Here is a 19,860-nt window from a genome sequence, read left to right on the forward strand (position 1 = left end):
CTTTTGATTTTGTTTTCTTTCTTCTATCTTCAAAACCTAATCCTTATTCTAATCTAATTTGATTGTTATATATATGGTTGAGATTTAATGACAAGTCACATCAATTTTTTAGCATTAAATCTCACCCATACAACACACCACTTTAGGAAACTTTAGGAAAAAAAAACTCTAGAGGATCCTTGGTGATTATTATATTATATTAAACAACATAATTGCACTATATATAAATATAAATATAAGATTAGATATATATATATATATATAACACTTCTCTTCTTTTTTTTATATAACAAATATAAATATTTAAGTTAAATATATATAATTAAATAGCACATTAAATTCATTAAATATCACATTAAATTCATTAAATATCACATTAAATTCTCATGTGACCACACAATTAATAAAGTCAAAAATAAAATAAGATAATAATAATCATAATAATAAATAAATGACTTAAGAAAATTAGGATCGCTACAGAGGACTTGTGGACTTGTTGCTCCTCTTCTGCCCACTGCTTTCTAGAGCAACCTATACATCTCGAATGTCTTCTCACTTCGGCAATTTTACCCCTGCAACCTTACGAACCCTTGGAGTTTTATCAGTTGATAGCTCAGTTCTAAAAACTGCATCAGAATAGTGTACCTCTTCTACTCCAAATGGCTTTTCAGACGCATTTATGGCCACTGTGTGCTTCCCCAACTTTGTCTTTACGCATTGGTGATAACTAGACGGGATAGTCCCATATTGGTGCATCCAAGCTCTGCTAAGTATCATGTGGTAATTTGTGTCCGCTTTAATCACATGGAACTTAGTGGCAGAGTAAACCTCGCTAACTGCTAAGTCCACTACAACATGGACCTTAGTAACATTTTTCTCACCACCGAAACCCGTCACAGTAATGGGTTGGCGGCCCATCCTAGATTTTGGGATGCCAGCCTTCGCAAAGGTATCGGTAATGATGATGTTTATGGATGCTCCGCCATCAAGGAAAGCACGCTTAAACTCCACGTCATTTATGTAAGCTATGACAAAAAGAGAATGGTTATGAGGAAAGAGGTAGGCTCTATCTGCCTCTGAAAAAGTAAGGGCCCGATAATCTTCCTAGATGTGAAGAGGCACATACTCCTTAGCTTCAGTAACTTCAGTATGGTGGACTTCAGAGATGTTGATGAGGGCCTATGTTGCTTCTAACCTGGCGGCTTGGCTCAGCCTTAGTTGGTCAAAGAAGGTACAAAACTTGACAGAATTTTGCAAGGCTTATGCATGAGTATCCTCTGCGAGTTTTGCCTCCGCAGGTACTGTTTCAGGGAGCTAGCCAGTTGCAGTTTCTTTTAACTCATCATAGTAGGACGCCATATGCACTTGATCGCGCACAGGCCCAAGATAGCCAATCTTATGTGCATTTTCCCCCTTCTCCTTGTGGTTAGGATAAGGGTCCTTCCTTACATCACGGTTACCGGCATCTTTGAATTTCAGCTCATTTGCATCAACTTTCTTCTTGAAGATACTTTTCAAAGTCCAGCAGTCCCTAGTAGGGTGTCTGGTGGCTCTGTGATAGATGCAATAATCTGGGCTTTGTTTGTCCTTCTTGGTTCGAGGGACATCAACCGGAGGCAAAATAAGTTCATTATCAGCTACCCATTCTTTAACCAATGCCTTAACATTCTCAAGGCTGCAAGGATATAGATTTCTGTCCTCATAACTTCCTCTTCCGAGAGGATGACGTCTCCCCTTGTGAGCGGCTCCTTCCTACAGAGTTTACCGCAGCAACTCTGTTATTGTGGGAGTAGCGGTAACTGTTGCGAGATCTATGCAGAGGGCCAGTTGTAAGGTCCCGATGTCCCACATTGGGAATGAATAGGGAGTTCCTAGACTATAAAAGTAAAAACCTAGACCCTTATATAGCATCGAGGCCTTTTCTTAAGTGGTGAAATCCTTAACAGAACTTCCTAATTAAGTGTGCTTAAGCTGGAGTAGTTCTAGGATGAGTGACCCACTGGAAAGAACAAATCCATGCGGGCGTGGACCAAAGCAGACAATATTGATGACATGTGAAGGGTTGGGGTGTTACAAATGGTATCAGAGCCGACTCTCCGGAGTACCGAGTATGGGCCCTGGCATCTCTCGGTGCATGTAGACGGGCTTGTGAGCTGGCAGGCTACTGCACGGGGACGTGCAGCCTTAAAGGGAGTGGATTGTGAGGTCCCAATGTCCCACATCGGGAATGGATGGGGAGTTCTTGGACTATAAAGTAAAAACCTAGACCCTTATATAGCATCGAGGCCTTTTCCCGAGTGGTGAAATCCCTAACAAAACTTTAAAGTTAAGTATGCTTAGGCTGGAGTAGTTCTGGGATGGGTGACCTACTGAGAAGAACAAATCTGTGCGGGTAAGGCCCAAAGCGAACAATATTGATGACATGTGAAGGGTTGGGGCGTTACACCAGTGGTACTAAGGTTCCTAGCTACCTCAACCAAGGTTGAAAAGGTAAGTAGATTATGGTTCACTAAGAAAATTTTGTAGTCGTGCATGGCACCTTCCACACATATGTTGATCAAGTGGGCCTCATCCACTGGTTCATGACAGTCAATAGTCTTATCCTACAATCGCTTGACATAGTCCAGTATACCCTCACCTTCCTTTTGGACATCTCGCGCCCGAGCATGAGGGTTGTAACTTTCTCTTGGACTTGGAAGAACTTTGTATGGAACTTGTTCACCATCTCCTCCCAACTCTTGATCGAGTTAGACCAAGTTCATGTACTAGCTATAAGCCCTTTCAGTAAGTGATTTGGTGAACTCCCGAAGGCGCAGAGAGTGGTCACTACCATGGACACTGAGAGTTCCAATGAACCTCACCACATGTTCTCTGGCATTGCCTTGCTTCCCATCAAATTTGATAAACTTGGATACTGTATACCCAGTTGGGTATGGCATAACCAATATCTCCTGAGAGTATGGGGGCTTCATATCTAGGTCGGGGAGAGATGGTAGTTGTTTCTTGCTGCGCTCTTACTCAAGCATAGCTTGTATATCGGCTTGAGTAACAAAGTGAGTAGACTAGAATGGTCCAATCTGCTCTTGGGTAGCTGAACCAGCGTCCGTACCGTTCACTTGGGGTACCACTAGAGGCACTTGGATCGGAGCCTGATTCCGAATGAACAGGTTAAACATTGAGTTTGGGACTGTTACAGGCAAAGGTGCCTGGACTGGAGCTGGTCTGGACGCCATGGCCATAATAGTCTCAGTGAGAGTTTGCAAAGCTGCCAGGATCTCTATCTGCGTATCCTAGAGTGACTGGATCGCCTCAACCACAACACTGTGGTCATGGTCCTCAGCATGTGTTGTTCTACCATTGGAAGAGCCTTGCTACCATAGAGGTTGCTGAACTTCATCTTCTGTCATCTTTTCCAGTGAAGTATGTAAGCCACTGCGGGTATGAACCATCAACAAAGCAGCCTCTCCAGTGGAGTCGCCAGAAATGGAGGCAGGTTAAAGGTTAGGAAGGTGATTAGAGAGGCAAAACTATGCTAATAGTCCAACAATGGTAGAATGGAATGAGGATGAGCAGTAGCAACTGTTTAGAAAGTTGGAGAGTGAGCAGTTGGGTGAGGGTGAAGCAGGTAGCTCAAAAAGAAATGTATGGCAGTGCACAAATGGGCAGCATCTCTCCCAAATCGCCAAAATTCCTCTTCTTGAACCTTGGGAAATGGGTCCTATTTATAGGCTTTTCTTTGGTACCAAGAGGATACCAAGTGGCCAAATTGAGAGAAGACATGTGTCCTAGAGGATCACATGGAATATTCTGCCTTAAGCCACTAAGCTGAAGGTGCCATGTGTCCATCTGCATGTACTGTGTAATATCTGTTTGCCTCTGCAACTACTTTTTTTGAGCCCTCAACAAGTGTAGTTACGACGAGAGTGTTTGGCGCTGCAACTCCCTTTTGAGTCTCAGCAAGTGCAGTTGCAGCGGGAGTGTTTGCCACTGCACTTGCCTTATTAGCTCGAACATCAGCAAGTGCACTTGCAGCAGTAAACCCTGCTACTTCACTTGCCTTCTTAGTTCTATTTGGCCAGTACATGCATTCTTAGGACTCCATTAATCTACTATTGACTATGTTCGTGCTCACCTCAACGAAGCCTCCACTCTTAACTACCTAACCACAAACTCCCCAGCTTCCCAAGGCAAAGGCCACAGCTAAGCCTGCTATCAGCCATGTTGTGTCTTAGTACCAAGCCCAAGGGGGCTTCCTTAGTCCTGCCTGTGCGGCTAAGGGAGGTTCATGACCTCGGTAAATGAAAAGGGAGTCCCTTGCGATCGAGTTTCCCTGTTCTCATCTTCGTGGGGTTGCCGCGGTAAACTGGTATCTATAGGCTTGTTATTAGCTCCAACCAGTAAGTCTTAGGGCTTGCTATCAACGCTAATGTAATAAACTTTGCGCCTGCTATCAACCTTAGGCTGGTAATGTCTTGGGGCCTACTATCAGCGCCAAGCATTAGCCTCTACTTGTAGATGGGAAGCTTTCCCCAAAGGCTGCTATCACATTGGCAAGATATTTCTTCCACAAGTTGGTTACGGCAGCTGCAGTTGCTGCAGCAATCATTTCCCGTGGCAAGTTCAAATGGAAAAACCAACAATATTGGAGATGGCGGCGCCAACAAAGTGCCTTTGCAACTTGGGCACTGCAAGTAATGCCTCTGCAAGTTAGTTGCTTCGATTTTCTCCTCCTCTCAACAACTCCAGGTAGTGGTGAAACCAACAATATTTGGAATGGCGGCGTTGAGACAAAGTGCCTTCACAACTTGGCGCCGCAAGTGTTGCCTCTGCAATTTAGTTGCTTCGGGTTTCTCTTTCCCTCAGCAACTTTAGTCGGCGGCTAAATAGACATTATTGGGGAATGGTAGCGCTGAGGCAAAGTGCCTCAGCAAATTGACCGCCGCAAGTGTTCCCTTTCGCAACTTGACCGTCGCATGTGTTGCCTCTGTAACTTGACCTAGGCATTTCCCTTTGTGGAGTTTGTTTGGACCCTTGGCGGGTAGGATTTACTTCGGCCCACTGTTGGCCCACTTCCCTTAGGTTTTAGCACATGCTTTTTTTTCATTCCTAGTCGTCTCAGAATGGCGACCTCAACACTTAGGCCCATACTTAATTTGGGGTTTAATTTCTGACCCTACAATGAGCTATCTATTTTTTTTTTTTTTACAAAACCATGTGTATTTGATTATCAGATATAATTAATATTTTATTTTTTGTTAAATGATTTATACATAAAGACTTAAAACTAAAATATAGACAGATGGGATCATCAAAGTTAAACTCATTATGGGAGCTCGACGAACCAAACTTCACAATTATTTGACCCATAAAAAGTGTTAGTAAAATTATTATAGGTTGCATTTAGTAGAACTTTTTAAATATGATTTGAGTGTAGGAGTTGTATTTTGAGTTTGTGAGTTTTGGAATTATAATTTGAGTGTAGAAAATTTGTTTGGTGAAAGAGTTTTGAAAAGAGTTTGGAATTGAGTAGGGAATTTTTGATGTAACATATGATATTTGATACAAAAACTTACAACTCATAACCAAACACATAACTAAAAATTCTATTCAAGCTCATAAAAAAATTTAAAAATTTTGAATTTTTTTTTTAAATATATAAAAATTAACATATGTCAAAAAAAAAAATAATACAAAATAAAAAATTTGTACTGTTCCGATCAACCCGCCGGACGTCCGGTGAGACGACCGGTTAGCCTAAATTTTTCCGCCTTCGACCGAGTTTTCAAAAGTGAGTGTGGAATTATGATTGAATCTCCTAGACAAATATTATGTTCAAAATAAGCTCTGGATACCAAAGAGAGCCATAATGTTTTGAAACATGATACATACCAGCTTTATGTATGAATTTATAATTCTTTCGAATTAAATTTGTGATTAACGAAATTATTTAAATTATTTATTTTGTAAAATGACTCAAGATAATATTTATGGCTCAACTTTAATGCAAATATAATTATAATATCTCGTTCAGAAAAAAAAATCTAATTAATGTAATTCCATACATGAAAATTTATTTAATATTATATTTTATCATAGAATAAAAGATTTAAATTATATGAGCTGAAATAAGCCCCTCAAAAGTCACAAAAAGGCTGGTTGTCCTAAATCAAAATTTTCTCCTTATCTTCTTACTTGTTAGGTTATTGGCGCTTACTTTTAGGTTCAATTTTGATGATCCGATTCATTTATATTTTAAGATTTGTTGAGTATATTATACTTGTAAAAAATCAAATTGATTAGATATCAGAAGTTATGTATTCGGATCATCAAACTAAAAACTATTTTTTTTTAAAAATTAATAAATAATTTTTCAAACACATGCTTTTCTGATATTTGATCAACTTAATTTTTTACAGATATAATATACTAAATAAAATCTAAAATGTGAACAATTTAGATTATCAAAATTGAACCTAATAACCCAACAAATAAGAAAACAAGAAGAGAAAGTAAGGAAACCTCCCCTCCCCTCCTTATCTCTATGGGGGTGTTTAGGAAATAGTTTTTTTTTTTTTTTTTGACTTTTTTGATTAAAATAATATTAAAAAATAAAATAAATTAAAATAATTAATAAAATAAAATATCATATTAAATTTATAATTTTTTTTTTCTCACAAATATCACATCTAACTATAAAAAAATTCAATTATCTTTTTAAACATAAAAACCTTAACCTTCTAAAATAATTAAAAATTAAAATAATATACTAAAATAGCGACTTTTCAAATATCTACTATATATATGATTGCTTGCTGAGAAGCAGTCACACCCACGAACTCTATGGTGATTCCTCCCACTAACTTTTAGATCACTAATAGCTCTAATGAGTTTTAAAAAAAAAAAAAAAAAAACAAACTCAAGCCAAAACATCGCATCACTTTGGTGGGGGCCACTGTACCACATCATTAGTGATGCTCTAGAGCTCCCAATTTGGTGCTCTAAAACATTATTTCGAACAATATGATTGCTTGCTGAGAAAACAACAGTCACACCCACGAACTATCAAAAATGCTTTAGATCACTAATTAGTGGTGGCTCTAATACCCACTGCCACATGTTTTGTGCCTTGTTTTTTTTTTTTTTTCTTTTTTTTTTCAATTGCCACCTTACTAGTGGTAGTATTAGTGATGGTAAATTAGTGGTCTATAGCATTGCCCCACGAACTATGTATATGATTGGTTGGTGAGAAAACACCAGTCACAATCACGAAAAATTATTGATTAATTTAGGCATATCAGTGAATCATATCTTTCATTAATATAATTTATTATGTTTTTTTTATATTTTTTACTTCTTTAATATAAATTTATAAATTTTATTTTATTTTTTATCAATCATAATCAGCATGTTTTGGTTTCTATTTTAGGATTTATTTTTTAGAAATTTGAATTTTTTTATTTTTCATATTTTTTTAATTTTTATTAAATTTTTTTAATATTCTAAATAATTTTTTTAATTTTTAAACGCACCTAATATAAATACACTTAAAAAATATAATATTTGTGAATTTTTTTTTAAAAAATTTGTTAAATACCAAAAAAAAATGAGAATTCAATATAATTTTTATATTTTTATATATTTATTAATTTTTTAAAATATTTTTTTATAAATATTTTATTTTTTTAGATAAATCTAAATAAGGTAAATCTAAAACGTAAAAAAAATTACGTTAAATTTTAAAAATATTTGTTAAAAACAAAAAATATAAAAAATATAAAATTTTTCAAAAAATTAGAACCAAACACATAATACCACAAACGTACTCCTAGCCGAGCCAAGAACTTCTCCCCACCCACCCGCCCGCCCGCCCACCCACCCACCCACCCTTACACGACAGAGGATAAAGTTTGGGGGTAGATTGAGGGAGAAAGACAATTTGAACACGGCGGCTTTGCTGTTTATTTCACTTCTAATTATACAATTCACGAATCACTCAACTAATAATTGATCAGTTGATCAGCAGACACCGAGAGAGAGAGAGAGAGAGAATGGAGACGTTAATGGAGGAAGATGAGTACAATTGGAGAGAAGTGAAGCTACCGTCGCTAATACCGGTGGTGGCGGAGCCGGAACTGGAGAGAGAAACCGGCGAGAGACGTCGCGGTCGCGACATCCTCATCGCCGTCGATCATGGCCCCAACAGCAAGCACGCCTTCGATTGGGCCCTCGTCCACCTCTGCCGCCTCGCTGACACCGTTCATCTCGTTCACGCTGTATCCAGTACTCTCTCTCTCTCTCTCATTCACACACACTCTCTCTCTAGACATATAGGTATTTTGAATTGGTGAAAAGCTGTTTTGGATCTCAATTGTTGATTTAGAAATTGCGGTTTTGAAATTAGGTTTGAAGAACAACATTGTGTACGAGGCCACTCAGGCCCTTATGGAGAAGCTTGCTGTGGAGGCTTTTGAGATCGCCATGGTGTGTTTTATCTTCCTTTTCACCATCTACATTTGTTTTGTTTTCATAGAATATTATAGAACTTGAATGAGGAATTTCAATTTTGAAAATTCAGTTTAAGACTGAGTTTTTGTATTATTTGGTATCAGAGCTAGCCACTACGTTGGGTATGAGATCGAACACATCTATAGATTAGATACCTACTAAGGTGTCCAATAGTGATAGAGTGAAACAGCCAGAAGGAATAGGGTTACCATTGGGTCGAGGGATAGGGTTACCATGGACATCGTGATGGTATGTTGTGATCCCACATCGATTAACAAAAAGCTTGGCCATGTGCATATATTTTAATGTATACATGCCACACGCATATCTTATTAAAGTTTTGGATGGAAAATTTCAGTGTCAGAAATTTGCAAAATTTTAGAATTCAATCTTGGACTGTAGGACTCTATTGAAAATTCTCTATTGAAATAGAAGAGAGAAGAAAAGGGAAAAAACCCAAAAGGACTCTTACTATATTCCGTGTATGATCCATGACATACTGCCAATCATACACCTCCTTTATGTTCTTGGCACGCTGTTTTTCTGAATAGATTCGTTACTCTCTTTAGTGGCTTGAGAGCAAGCAAAGAAACAAAAGGGGCAGACAAATCAACAATCAGTGTTGCTTTCTACTTAGAGGGTTTCTAGAGCCTGCAATTCCCTTGGTGAGATTTGTGTTTTTAGTTATTCACCAGGCAATTACTGCTACTTGTTCAGCTATGCTTGATGTAGTTTTGAGTTTGATAGCTGCCAGTTGCTTCTGAATTCAAATGTTATTGGTTTATATGTGAGAGTTTGAATTGGGCTTTGCGTTAGTTTGTGAAAGTAGAAGCAAGAACTTGCTCATGGTCACAGATGTAACCCAATTATATGAAGGATAACTAGATGAGTTAGTTCAGGTCCAGAAACTCTTACCCCATACACATGGTAGCAAACATCATGAAGGATACTCGTGTCACTTACCCTTTGTATGGTATACTTTTGCCCTTTGCTTTTATTTTAGGCACTAAATTTGACAATGATCCAGCATAATAGATTGGGTACATTGCTCATGACCTCTAAATTGAAGCAAATTGGTGTAATGTAAACGCTCAACATTGTTACATGAATGAACTCTTTCCCACAATAAAAGTATCTGGTTAGTTGCATGATGGTGTAATTCCCTTTTATTTATTTATTTATTTATTTTTTATATATAGGTCTGATGTCTACAATTTCTCAAGTGTGCTTATCCTCTTTTGTGTGTGTGTGTTGGTGTTGGTGTGCATATTGCACCTCTAGCTAAAGTCCTTTCCTTCTCTTCACAGTGCTTGAAGGGTGTCATGAATCTTTAGACTTGTACAAATCGTCTTAGGTTGGAAAAATAAATGCAAGTCACTACTAGCCACAGCAGGAATAAAAATAGCATTAGATGCAAAATTTAAATCCTATACTTGTGGTAGTTGACGGAGCAAAATCATATACTTTCTTTGTTGCCAAACCAATTACTTATGAAAAAGAAAGAGGAATGGGAAAGTATTGTTGTACACAAGATAAAAATTGTACAATTGAATAAATCTCTCATTGGAAGCTCCTAGCATAACTAGAGTCTAGGGACTTGTGGGAAAGCATGTTTGGACACCCAAAAAAAATGTTGCCCCTCTTTCCAATTCTTCGCAATAGAATGGTTATATTTCTTATTTTTTTAATCACAAACCTTAATTCTACATTTCACAAATTTAAATTGGTTTCACTAAACTTGTTACACAACTCAAAAATGAAATTGTGATCAGAATTGATGAGGTAAATGCAAAAAGGGTTGATTATCTTAAATCAACATAAAATTTGAAGCAAGACCTTCGCTAGATATTAGTGCAATTTGTTAATAACCATCAACCTTTTTCTCATACCAAGCTGTCCCAAGAAGTTAGTTCAGGGAATCTGCATAACACAAATGGAATACTTAAACCAAGCCTGTGTGGAATAGTCCTTACGAAGCTATGTGATAAATGATATTCTAACCAAGTAAAACTTTGTTGTCAACCATACCTTGATAACTTGGGCGTTTCTAGCTTTATAATCAATAGATTTTGAATGATTTATATGATAATAGGTGAAGACATTGGCTCGTGTTGTTGAAGGAGATGCAGGAAAGGCAATTTGCAAGGAATCAGAAAGGATAAAACCTGCTGCTGTTGTAATGGGTACCAGAGGCCGAACCTTAATCCAAAGGTCACTCTCACCCTCCCTCCCTTCCTCCCTCTCTCTGTCTCTCCCTTTCTTTTTCTCTGATATGAATGGTAGTTTTCTCTTCAGTGTATTGCAGGGAAGTGTGAGTGAGTATTGTTTCCACAACTGTAAAACAGCACCCATTATTATTGTTCCAGGCAAAGGTATTTTGTCTTAACTAAATCAATCTGTAGATTTCCTTTCAGTGATTTTCAATAATTACAAAATTTTATAAAATTGTGATGTGGAACTGGCAGAAGCTGGAGAGGAATCTGTAATTTAGTTGACTTGAAAGAAGACATGAAACAGATTCGACATCTATTTGAAACCTTGTTTCATTGTGAGTATTCGCAGCTGTTGTGATGAAGACAAGTTTGCTTCTATTTTATGTGAATCAATGGTTGTAGTTTTGTTACTCGTAGACAAGAATTATGTATATTCTTTATTAAAAGATGTATGATTGGTGAGTGTAAACTGTGTAATTGTTTGAAAGGCATTGAAGTAGAACTCATTGTCTGGCTTCTTATTAAATCTGAGCCATCTAAATATCTACAAGTAACAAATGTGTAAATTTGATTCATTCACTCGTTATCACTCCTTATCAACTGGCCTCATCTTTTGTGCCATCTCAAATCCTGTTAGACTAGTCTGACGTTTGTACTGCTTCTTTGCCTCCATAAAACTCGGACCTTCGAGTGTTTTTAATCTTATGGTCCCTTAATCCTCACTTAATACACCCTCATCCAAAGCCTCGGCTTTGAAACTCCTACAACACCCTGTACAGTTGCTTAATCATAGTTGCCTGCAAAGATCATTGTAAGCACAAATCTTGTGGAAATTCTTATCTTGATTAGTTAGAGAAATCATATGCTTGCCAAATTTGTCACATTTGAGTCCAGAATTAGTGGTGTTGTGATGTTGTTTCACACTGTACATCTGGTTTAGAATTTCCATTTAAAAGTGATTCTTTCTAGTTAAATACCTGGCTATATAATTCAATTAAGAATCCGTAGTGTTTCCGGTGACTACATTCTGTTCGACTTATTTACTCACAAAACCTGCTTTTTGAAAAAAGGTACCTGGCGGAAATGTAGTCTAAGATGGATGTGTAAATTTTGGCATATTTTAAATTTCAAATGAACCATTTTTTCTTTTCTTTTCTTTTTTCTTTGAAAAGTAAAATAGTAATGTTGATGGTAGGCTTATATAGGTGAGAAGAGCACTTGAAAGAGATCCTAGAGCATATGAGTTGGCTCTAAAGTTTCTTTGCTTTCGTTAATATGTTGATAGTTCATCAATTCATTATTTATATGTTAATGATCAATGAGAAAACAGAAATAATAGCAAACTTATGAACTGGGAATAAAGATAATTGAGATTCTAGAATTACTGAATGACTCTTATAATACTTTTCCCAATAGGAATAACAATTGATACAGCAGTGAGCTTCTTAGAGTCATATTATAGCTGCAATCTGCCTAAAGTTGCCTTAATGAATAACTAGTTGTTAGTAAGCCAATTTACATGACTCACATGACATTTTAAATGAAAATACTGTTAGCCAACCCATGAGTTGATAACTCATAAAAAGAAGCACATAAAATAAAAGAAAACGAACTGTTCTAACGAATCGGACTGGAGACTTTCCTTGATCTTGAACTTTGGTTTCTCTTGCATTATTCTTCTATACTGTTTGTCTCCGATCTAATGAACCTGATAGAGAAATCTTCTAACCATAGATTAATTCCCCGGTTCAACCTTTTCAAGCTGTTAAACAAAGTTTATGAAAGAACTTGCATATGGAGAACATGTAATTTTTTTTTGGTACATTGGAGGGGGAGGATAATTGAACTTGTGACCTCGAAGAACACAAGTTCTGGCCACTGGGCTAACCCCAATGGTTTGTGTGTTAAAAATTTGCTCACAATGGAACCTGTATATGCCTCGTAGTACAGTTCGGATCTTTGTGGCCACATCAACTTGTAGGTCTTATAGTCAGACTGACCATTACATTATTTTGAGTCACTCATTTACCTATTGTTGTTTATTGCAGTTATGTGACTCAATAATTCTCCGAAAAAGAAACCCCAACTTGGACAGTTTGGTTGTAGTCAATTTAATTGAGCCTAGCAGAGAACTTTGGGCCTAGGCTTGTTTCAAAATTTTCCATATATACTTTATTATGAGATTGTCTTTGTTAGTCAAATATAGCAACCCAAATATTGGTGTAGCTCATAATTATGCTCGAGGTCTCTTGGCTTTATTGTTCACTTTAGGACCAAGCATGGTCCATATCCATTTGTATTGCCTAGAAAGTTTGTTGGGTTAAATTTTTTTTTTTTTTTTTTTTGGGGGGGGGGGGGGTGTGTTGTTGTTTGGCTATTCTTAAGAAAAATCTCTGCTGAATTATCAAGTTGCAGTACATTTATGTTTGTTCTCTCCGCCTTTTTGGCAAACAGAGGAATTCGATTCTTTAGGTTGTGCAGAGAATTCATTAGGATTCTCCTGCCAATTAAAAGACACAAACTTGAGTCCTGAGCGAAAAGACACCAACTTTGGGGGCTGATATTACATATGGGAAATGTTAACCACCGCTATATGTGTATGAAGTATATTAAAATATGTAATATATATATAAATATATGAAAGTGTTCAGAAATATGTAAAATGTGTATTGTAATTTTTATGTTTTTGGCATTACTTGATCCTTAACCAACACCCAATGGACGGTCATTAACAAGACCCATAACTTAGTTACATAAACTTTTCAAAATAAATAAAATACCAGTGTTAGATGCCCGGAACTTTGACAAGGGTGTGGGATGTGTCCAATGCTTTTTGTTGGACATTTCTTACATAATTGTATTTGACCCTATTATTATATATATTGTTGTATAATTGTTACAAAATGAGTAAAATACTTTTTTACCAAGTCTAAGTACCTATAAATTTAAGGTTTGATGGGGCATTGGCATCCAACACCCGTACCAGATTAAGGCTATGGTTTCTCTTCAGTCCTCAATTGGACTGAAGAGGTGTTGTTGGGCTTTGTGAGCCCACTTTTGAGCCCTGTTTCTAGTCCAATTACGGGCTGGAGACAGTCCAATCCCTAGATTAACTTAGCTTCTCCCAATAAATATCGGCTCAAGAGTAGTACTCACATTCACCACATAGCCCCAGAGAATCTTTCTAGGTTCTATAGCTTTTTGAGTGCTTGAATATGCAACCATGTCAAAAGTGAGAAGGGAAAATTCCAGGTCAGCATAAGTGGGCCTCAAGAAAGGGAAAAGGCAAAAAACCATCTCTCCCTATCCCACTTGAGGCAGAGAGAATTACAGAGTATCTTGCCTCCAGATGAGACAGGGCCACAGGTCCTACCCCTCTTTATTACTTGAGGCTTGAAAATGAAGGGAAAAGTATGGCTCATAGCTGCTTACCCAAACACCGAAAACAGCCTTTCTTTAGCATTAAGGCAATGAATAGAAAGACAGGAACTTGTAGTGGGCTAAACTTGATAGCATAGAAGAGGTAAGTATGGTTTCTTCATAGTTTGAGAGAGAGAGAGAGAGTGGAAAAAATATAGGCCCCTTGTGATATTTTACCGATAAGTCCTAAATTAGAAAAAAAATATCCCATGGCAGTTATATTTATGTATTACGATTGATTGAGAAATTGGGGTGATCTTTTTTCACTCTGAAAACTAGTCTAGTTATGTAATTCATATGTGAAAATGAGCAAAGTATGGTAATTTTTTTTCCACACAGAGAGAGAGAGAGAGAGAGAGAATAGAGATTGTCTGAGAATGAAAAAAATATAACCCCTTGTGATATTACTGGTTATTCAGATATGGAATAGAGACTGTCTGCGAATGGAAAAAATAAAGCCCCTTGTGATATTACTAGTTATTCCGGAATTAGGAAGAAAAAAAAAAAGAAGAAGAAAACCGTGGCAGTTATATTTATGTATTAAGATTGATTGTGACATTGGGGTGATCTTTTTGGCTGTGAAGTCTAGTCTAGTTATGTAATTTGTATGTGAAAATGATAATATGATTTAATTGGTTTCGATTCAATTGTTCACTTTGTTTCTTAAAAAATGGTGTTAGGCATAGTAGCAGGAAACTCCTATTGGGGTTCTCTCCCGGCCCCACTCCCAACCTTAAAACTCTTCTATAGAGCTGTCGCTACCTCGTCTCCCCTCTCCCACTTCGTGCAACTATGGTTTTAGGAAGAGAGGGAGCTGGTGTTTCTTAGTTGGCTTAGAAAATAATGCTCTAAAATTGTGAAACATTCTTCCTTGTCACCGGTATAATGTGACTGAAACTTTATAGTTTTTACTATATCCATCTAACAACTTTTTTATAAATACTTGTCTGAGTCTACATACGACAAGTAACAATGACAGAAGAATATTGGAATTGAAAAAGCTAATAATTCACTGGATCTTCATCTGGGTTACCAAGTTCACTTCTACACCATCATTAGATATATATCTATATCTCAAATCATTCTAATATTAGGTATGGCATGATCTCTATTGTTATTGAGTGCCGTAAAACCTCTTTACTCATCCTAATTAACATGGTTTTTAAGGTGAAACAACTTCCCTTATTAGCCTAATGCGAAACCTAAGGAACCGAATGACTAACCTTGATATTTTCTCTGACTCCACCCTTAACGCTACAAATATGTTCTTATATCATTTGAAGATATTTAATAGCTGCTTTTGTTGTTACACAGCACATGTAAAAAATGTAATGTGGAAACAAATTGATGTTGATGATGCAGTTAGCTAGTTAGATACTGTAAATACTGGGGACATGGAAACCTTCCTAGTGGACAGGATTGGATGTGATTTTCCCGGAGAGAGGGAGAGTGTGTTTTGGCTTTATTTATTCCCCCTTATATATGCTCTCTTTCACTGTCTCTAATTATCAGCGTCTTATTCAGACACATCTCATTCTGTCCCAAAAGAAACCGCTCTGGTCCACTGGTTGGCTCATGTTCTCTATCCGTCACGGGAATGCATTAACATTGTCCTTTGGGTTTCATTCATTGTAAGGACAACTTGTGCCCCTTGATCTCTACCTTACAGTTCTTCCATTTCCCAATTGCACAACTTTTATTTTTCTAGTGTAGTTTTGTATTGTTTTGTTATTCAATTGATATATGGTAGTAACTTTGATGAGAACAGAGTGGTCCAAATAGTGATCAGAAGAATCAGACGGAGAAAATAAAAAATCAATCGCAATTGAAACCTGAAGTACACCCATAGTACATCACACGCTAGAGAATGTTGAGGAGGTTAATAGGTATCTTCTCATTATAATACTTATTTCTACGGAGATGGTATACATACAACTATCCACGTTATGTACTGGCTATAGAAAACAAAAAACGAATGAGGAAGAAAGGCATTTGGATTGAACTCATCCAACAAATCATATGATTTATGTTTTGATTCAGATCTCCATCTTCAGATTGCTAGCTTCATTGGAACCTGCAAATGAAAGATGCATGTTTCTTTAGATTCAACACCAAAAAAGAGCAAATGTTATTTATAGTCATGTATGTGTTAGAGAAACTGCATAAGAATGTATATGGATGTGGATAGCATAAGATGCATACGGTGAGAATCCAACGCCTGTGATATTGTCATATCTTAAGTTGATCAATGCGATCAAGTGATCACAACCGTGCGATTTTGTGGGTGTAGAATTTGATTTTCTTTTTTTTGGCAAAACTCTTGATAATGTATGTTGCACTATTTAATAGTGGATTGGTGATATATAGATGGCCATTTTGTGTCCATCAATAGCCAAAATGCGCCACTCATTTTTCATGGTTTTGGGAATTTATGGTCATCTAACGAAAGGGTCCGATGACTTCGGTCCTTTTAGGTGGAAGACACAGAAAAAGAAAGATACCTAATAGGCAGCTTTCTTGATATAACTCAAAGAAGACCCATTTATTCCTGAGAAAAATCATTAACCTTTTGTGGGGTTCCCTATGGTCTCTCTCATATGTAGTAAGTTCCACTTTGCTCCATTTTTCTTACTTCCTTTGTAAGGCTCCAAACCAACTAAGTTGTTCGTGAATAGCTTGAACTTGGTTCGTTTAAAACTCTTTTGAAGCTCAAGCAATTTTTTTAGGCTCCTCCGCTAAATGAACAATATTAATTTAGGTTCCATTTTTCTTTTCAAGTTCGAACACAAGCTCTTGCTTGGCTCGGGCCAAGTTTGACTAATTTTTAGCTAGCCAAGCTCGAACATCACAAAACTTGGTTCAACTAGGCTCGATTGCAGCCCTACTTCTCTCTTATACAATTATTAGAAACAGGAATTGAAGATTGACATTTGACAATACTTGTTGGTTCTATATACCTGTAAATTGCTGGGCTTGAAATGATGGTGATCTTCCTTGGAGAAATTCCACGCCATGAAGGTTATGTAAATTGGCTTCCCAAGCCGATGAGGATTGTATATGCTGTAGTGTGAATGAATTACACTTTTGCGAGAAATTTAAAAATATATGTATAACATACAGATTGGAGGGGGAAAATATTAATAGTAGAAGAAATTACATTGAAACAGGACGAATCGAGAAATGTTTCAGGGCTCGATACAGCGGCGCTGATTGTTCTTCGAAGTGCCATATCAGGAGCGTTTATTCCCATTTCCAACCCGCTACACGAAACTATTTGTTGTAATGGATTAAACTGTAGGTAGGCAGGATTAGCGATCTCTGATGATACCCCGATTGGAAAATTGGATGTGCATGCTGAAAACACCTGTTTTATAGAAATGTTTACATTAAAATGTTTTGGAAAATTGTTAACATTGAAATGTTTCTACTTTGTGATGTGTTCTTTACCTCTTTCGCTACAAAATTGTCGATGTTGAAGTCGAGTGTTGGATTTACAGCAGCCAGTTTCATGGACAGGAACTGTGTTTTGGCAACAATAACAACATAGGAAGATCATCACTTTACCCTTCTTAAGAACAACAATTGAATCAAGTGTTTATGACTACTATGTTTTCTACCTCTACTTGTCTTTGAAGAGATTGAACATAGTTGATGATTTCATCAAGCATTCCAGCCTTTCCCGTGATCTTATTACATCCCGGTACTAAATCTTGCAGATATTTCATTCTCTCACTGATTTTCTCTCTTCTCACCTGCACAATTTCACAGATATATTGCACAAATTTAGTACAATCTACAACTATAGAGATCTAAATACATATATAAGTTCAATGGCAACACTCGAACGTACTCTTTCGGCCAAGCTATGGCTGTCAGTGGCTTGGCCACGCCGTGCACGAACGTGAATGTAATCAGGTTTTTGAACCTCCGAAACCTTCGAGTTCTCCTTGGAAGTATCTGCAGATGTTTCTCTCTTGTTGTTATTGTTGTTGCTGGTGTTCTTGCTGTCGTTGTCGCTGTTCTGCTCTGTGATCTTCGACTCTCCCTCTTCGGTACATCGTCTGATCCTTTTTTCCTTACAAGCTTCTTCTTCTGCTACTGCCTGAATATGTGTCAAATTTTCTTAGTTTCCAAACATATATTTTCTTCAATCTCTTAAAAAGTATCCTGTTATTTTGATTGTGAGTGAATCAAATGCTCACAATTTATAAAACAAAAGAAAAGAAGACAAACCTTGAGGTTGTGGTTCTTTTCAGCCTTTCTCTTCTTGAAGCTCATCTTCTCTGGCAAGACAGAAGAGTCTCTCTGTTTTGCTTCAGTCACCGCTGTAGCCGTAACTGGCACCTCCGATATTGCTGCTGCCGGGCAGCTAGTAGTCCTGGAGAGGCCATAATTCATCTCGAACCCGGACCCAAACCCGAAATCTCCGGTGAACTGTCCGAAATCCGCCCACCCGCTTTCCATGCCTGGATCCGTTTTCACTGTACGCGTCATAAGCTCGTTGAGTGACATATGATCACCGCCCTGAAATTGCTGACCCTGAGCTGGCAAAGAAAAGACACTGTTCAATTCATTTCCCTCAAAATAACGTTGCTGCTGCTGCTGCTGCTGTTGTAGTTGTTGATGATGAAGAAGCAATTCTTGTTGGCATTTGATGCGAGCTCGTTGTCTTTCGAGCACGCTCAGGTCCGCACTGCTGCCGGAGAGATTTCCCGGCGTGTTTAGGCAGTGCAGCATCTCAGGCAAAGCTCTGTTCATCACCAAGATTCTAGAGAGAGAGAAAGAGAGAGAGGGAGAGTGTGGGTGTTGTGTTGCTATCGTAGGATGATGAGTAAGGTGAGTGGTGTTGCGGAAAATAAAAGGCGGTGGAGAGAGAGAGAGAGAGAGAGAGAGAGAGTATGTGACGATTAGGCAAGTTTGTACGCTTTAATGCCTAACCCACCAGTCACCACCACGTCTTCTCTGTGTCTCAAACCCAATGAGTTATTGCTATCGCGCTTTATTCTCTCTCTTTCTATGTCGCCGTTTCTGTTGTTAAAAGGCGAATGAAGGGTAGTTGTGGTGGAGGCCGTTGCCACAGGAAAGAGATGGAAAAAGGGTGCGCTAAGGCCAGAGAGAAAGGATAGTGGGGGTATATATAGATGGATAAAGTAGCCGGAATCTGACACACAACTAGCCGGAATAAATAAAAGAGAGAGAGAGAGAGAGAGAGAGAGAGCGCAGCGGCTTATCATCTAGTAAGTTCGGATTATCATATGATTTTATTGGGATTTATTTATGATTGAGAGATTTGGAAAGAAATTTAGAAAGAAAAAAAAAAAGTGAAATGTGAACAAAGTATATTTACATTTTATATAGTTTTACACATTTTTTTTTTTTTCAAATCTCTTATCAAATTTCTCAATCAAACACAGCATAAGAGAATATTATTCTATTTTTTATTGGTAAAATTATATATTTTGATTTTTTCTATTTTAAAAATAATTTAAAGTGTATTTATACTATTTTCATAATTAAAAAGATTAATATAAGTGAAATCACTACGCAATGGGTTCGTTTGGGAAGTAGGTTGGCTTTTTGATTTTTTTTTACTTTTTGTCTATTTTAGTTTAGAGCTAAAAAGCCCTCGTTTAGGAAGAATTTTTTGACTTTTTTGACTTTTTATGAGAAAAATAATATAATGATTATGAATTGAATGTGATGTTTTGTCTTATTAAATTAA

The 19,860-nt window shown here is 37.2% G+C and overlaps 2 protein-coding genes across 3 annotated transcripts; one reads left to right on the forward strand and one right to left on the reverse strand.

Annotated features, from left to right (window-relative positions):
- The first annotated feature begins 7,859 nt into the window (after positions 1 to 7,859).
- On the forward strand, positions 7,860 to 11,244 carry RD2 (Adenine nucleotide alpha hydrolases-like superfamily protein). Of its 2 annotated transcripts, none has more exons than XM_028198464.2 (5): positions 7,860 to 8,280; positions 8,402 to 8,481; positions 10,598 to 10,716; positions 10,801 to 10,877; positions 10,971 to 11,244. In XM_028198464.2, exons 1-5 carry the CDS (start codon positions 8,049 to 8,051, stop codon positions 10,994 to 10,996), a joined length of 534 nt encoding a protein of 177 aa, XP_028054265.2. In that variant the 5' UTR covers positions 7,860 to 8,048; the 3' UTR covers positions 10,997 to 11,244. The 2 variants fall into 2 exon arrangements, 1 of the variants encoding a protein (XP_028054265.2); XR_003627985.2 differs by having other exon boundaries at positions 7,871 to 8,280; positions 10,811 to 10,877.
- Positions 11,245 to 15,939: 4,695 nt separating this feature from the next.
- On the reverse strand, positions 15,940 to 19,388 carry LOC114258501 (uncharacterized). The gene is made up of 7 exons (XM_028198462.2): positions 18,372 to 19,388; positions 17,989 to 18,240; positions 17,756 to 17,890; positions 17,586 to 17,657; positions 17,296 to 17,502; positions 17,096 to 17,198; positions 15,940 to 16,212 (listed from the first exon to the last, which is right to left on the reverse strand). Exons 1-7 carry the CDS (start codon positions 18,894 to 18,896, stop codon positions 16,175 to 16,177), a joined length of 1,332 nt encoding a protein of 443 aa, XP_028054263.1. The 5' UTR covers positions 18,897 to 19,388; the 3' UTR covers positions 15,940 to 16,174.
- Between the last annotated feature and the right edge of the window lie 472 nt (positions 19,389 to 19,860).

Source organism: Camellia sinensis, chromosome 2 (genome assembly GCF_055761805.1).
Source record: "Camellia sinensis isolate YWXY chromosome 2, ASM5576180v1, whole genome shotgun sequence".
Taxonomy (NCBI): Eukaryota; Viridiplantae; Streptophyta; class Magnoliopsida; order Ericales; family Theaceae; genus Camellia; species Camellia sinensis.

Bases quoted from the DNA above. Each gene is read 5' to 3' on its own strand.
- RD2 (XM_028198464.2), top strand. From the start codon at position 8,049: ATGGAGACGTTAATGGAGGAAGATGAGTACAATTGGAGAGAAGTGAAG. The intron at 8,281-8,401 runs GTACTCTCTCTC...TTTTGAAATTAG, and splicing joins TCTCGTTCACGCTGTATCCA to GTTTGAAGAACAACATTGTG. The intron at 8,482-10,597 runs GTGTGTTTTATC...ATATGATAATAG, and splicing joins AGGCTTTTGAGATCGCCATG to GTGAAGACATTGGCTCGTGT.
- LOC114258501 (XM_028198462.2), bottom strand. From the start codon at position 18,896: ATGAACAGAGCTTTGCCTGAGATGCTGCACTGCCTAAACACGCCGGGA. The intron at 18,241-18,371 runs GTTTGTCTTCTT...ACACATATTCAG, and splicing joins AAAAGAACCACAACCTCAAG to GCAGTAGCAGAAGAAGAAGC. The intron at 17,503-17,585 runs GTAAAGAACACA...TCTATAAAACAG, and splicing joins ACAATTTTGTAGCGAAAGAG to GTGTTTTCAGCATGCACATC.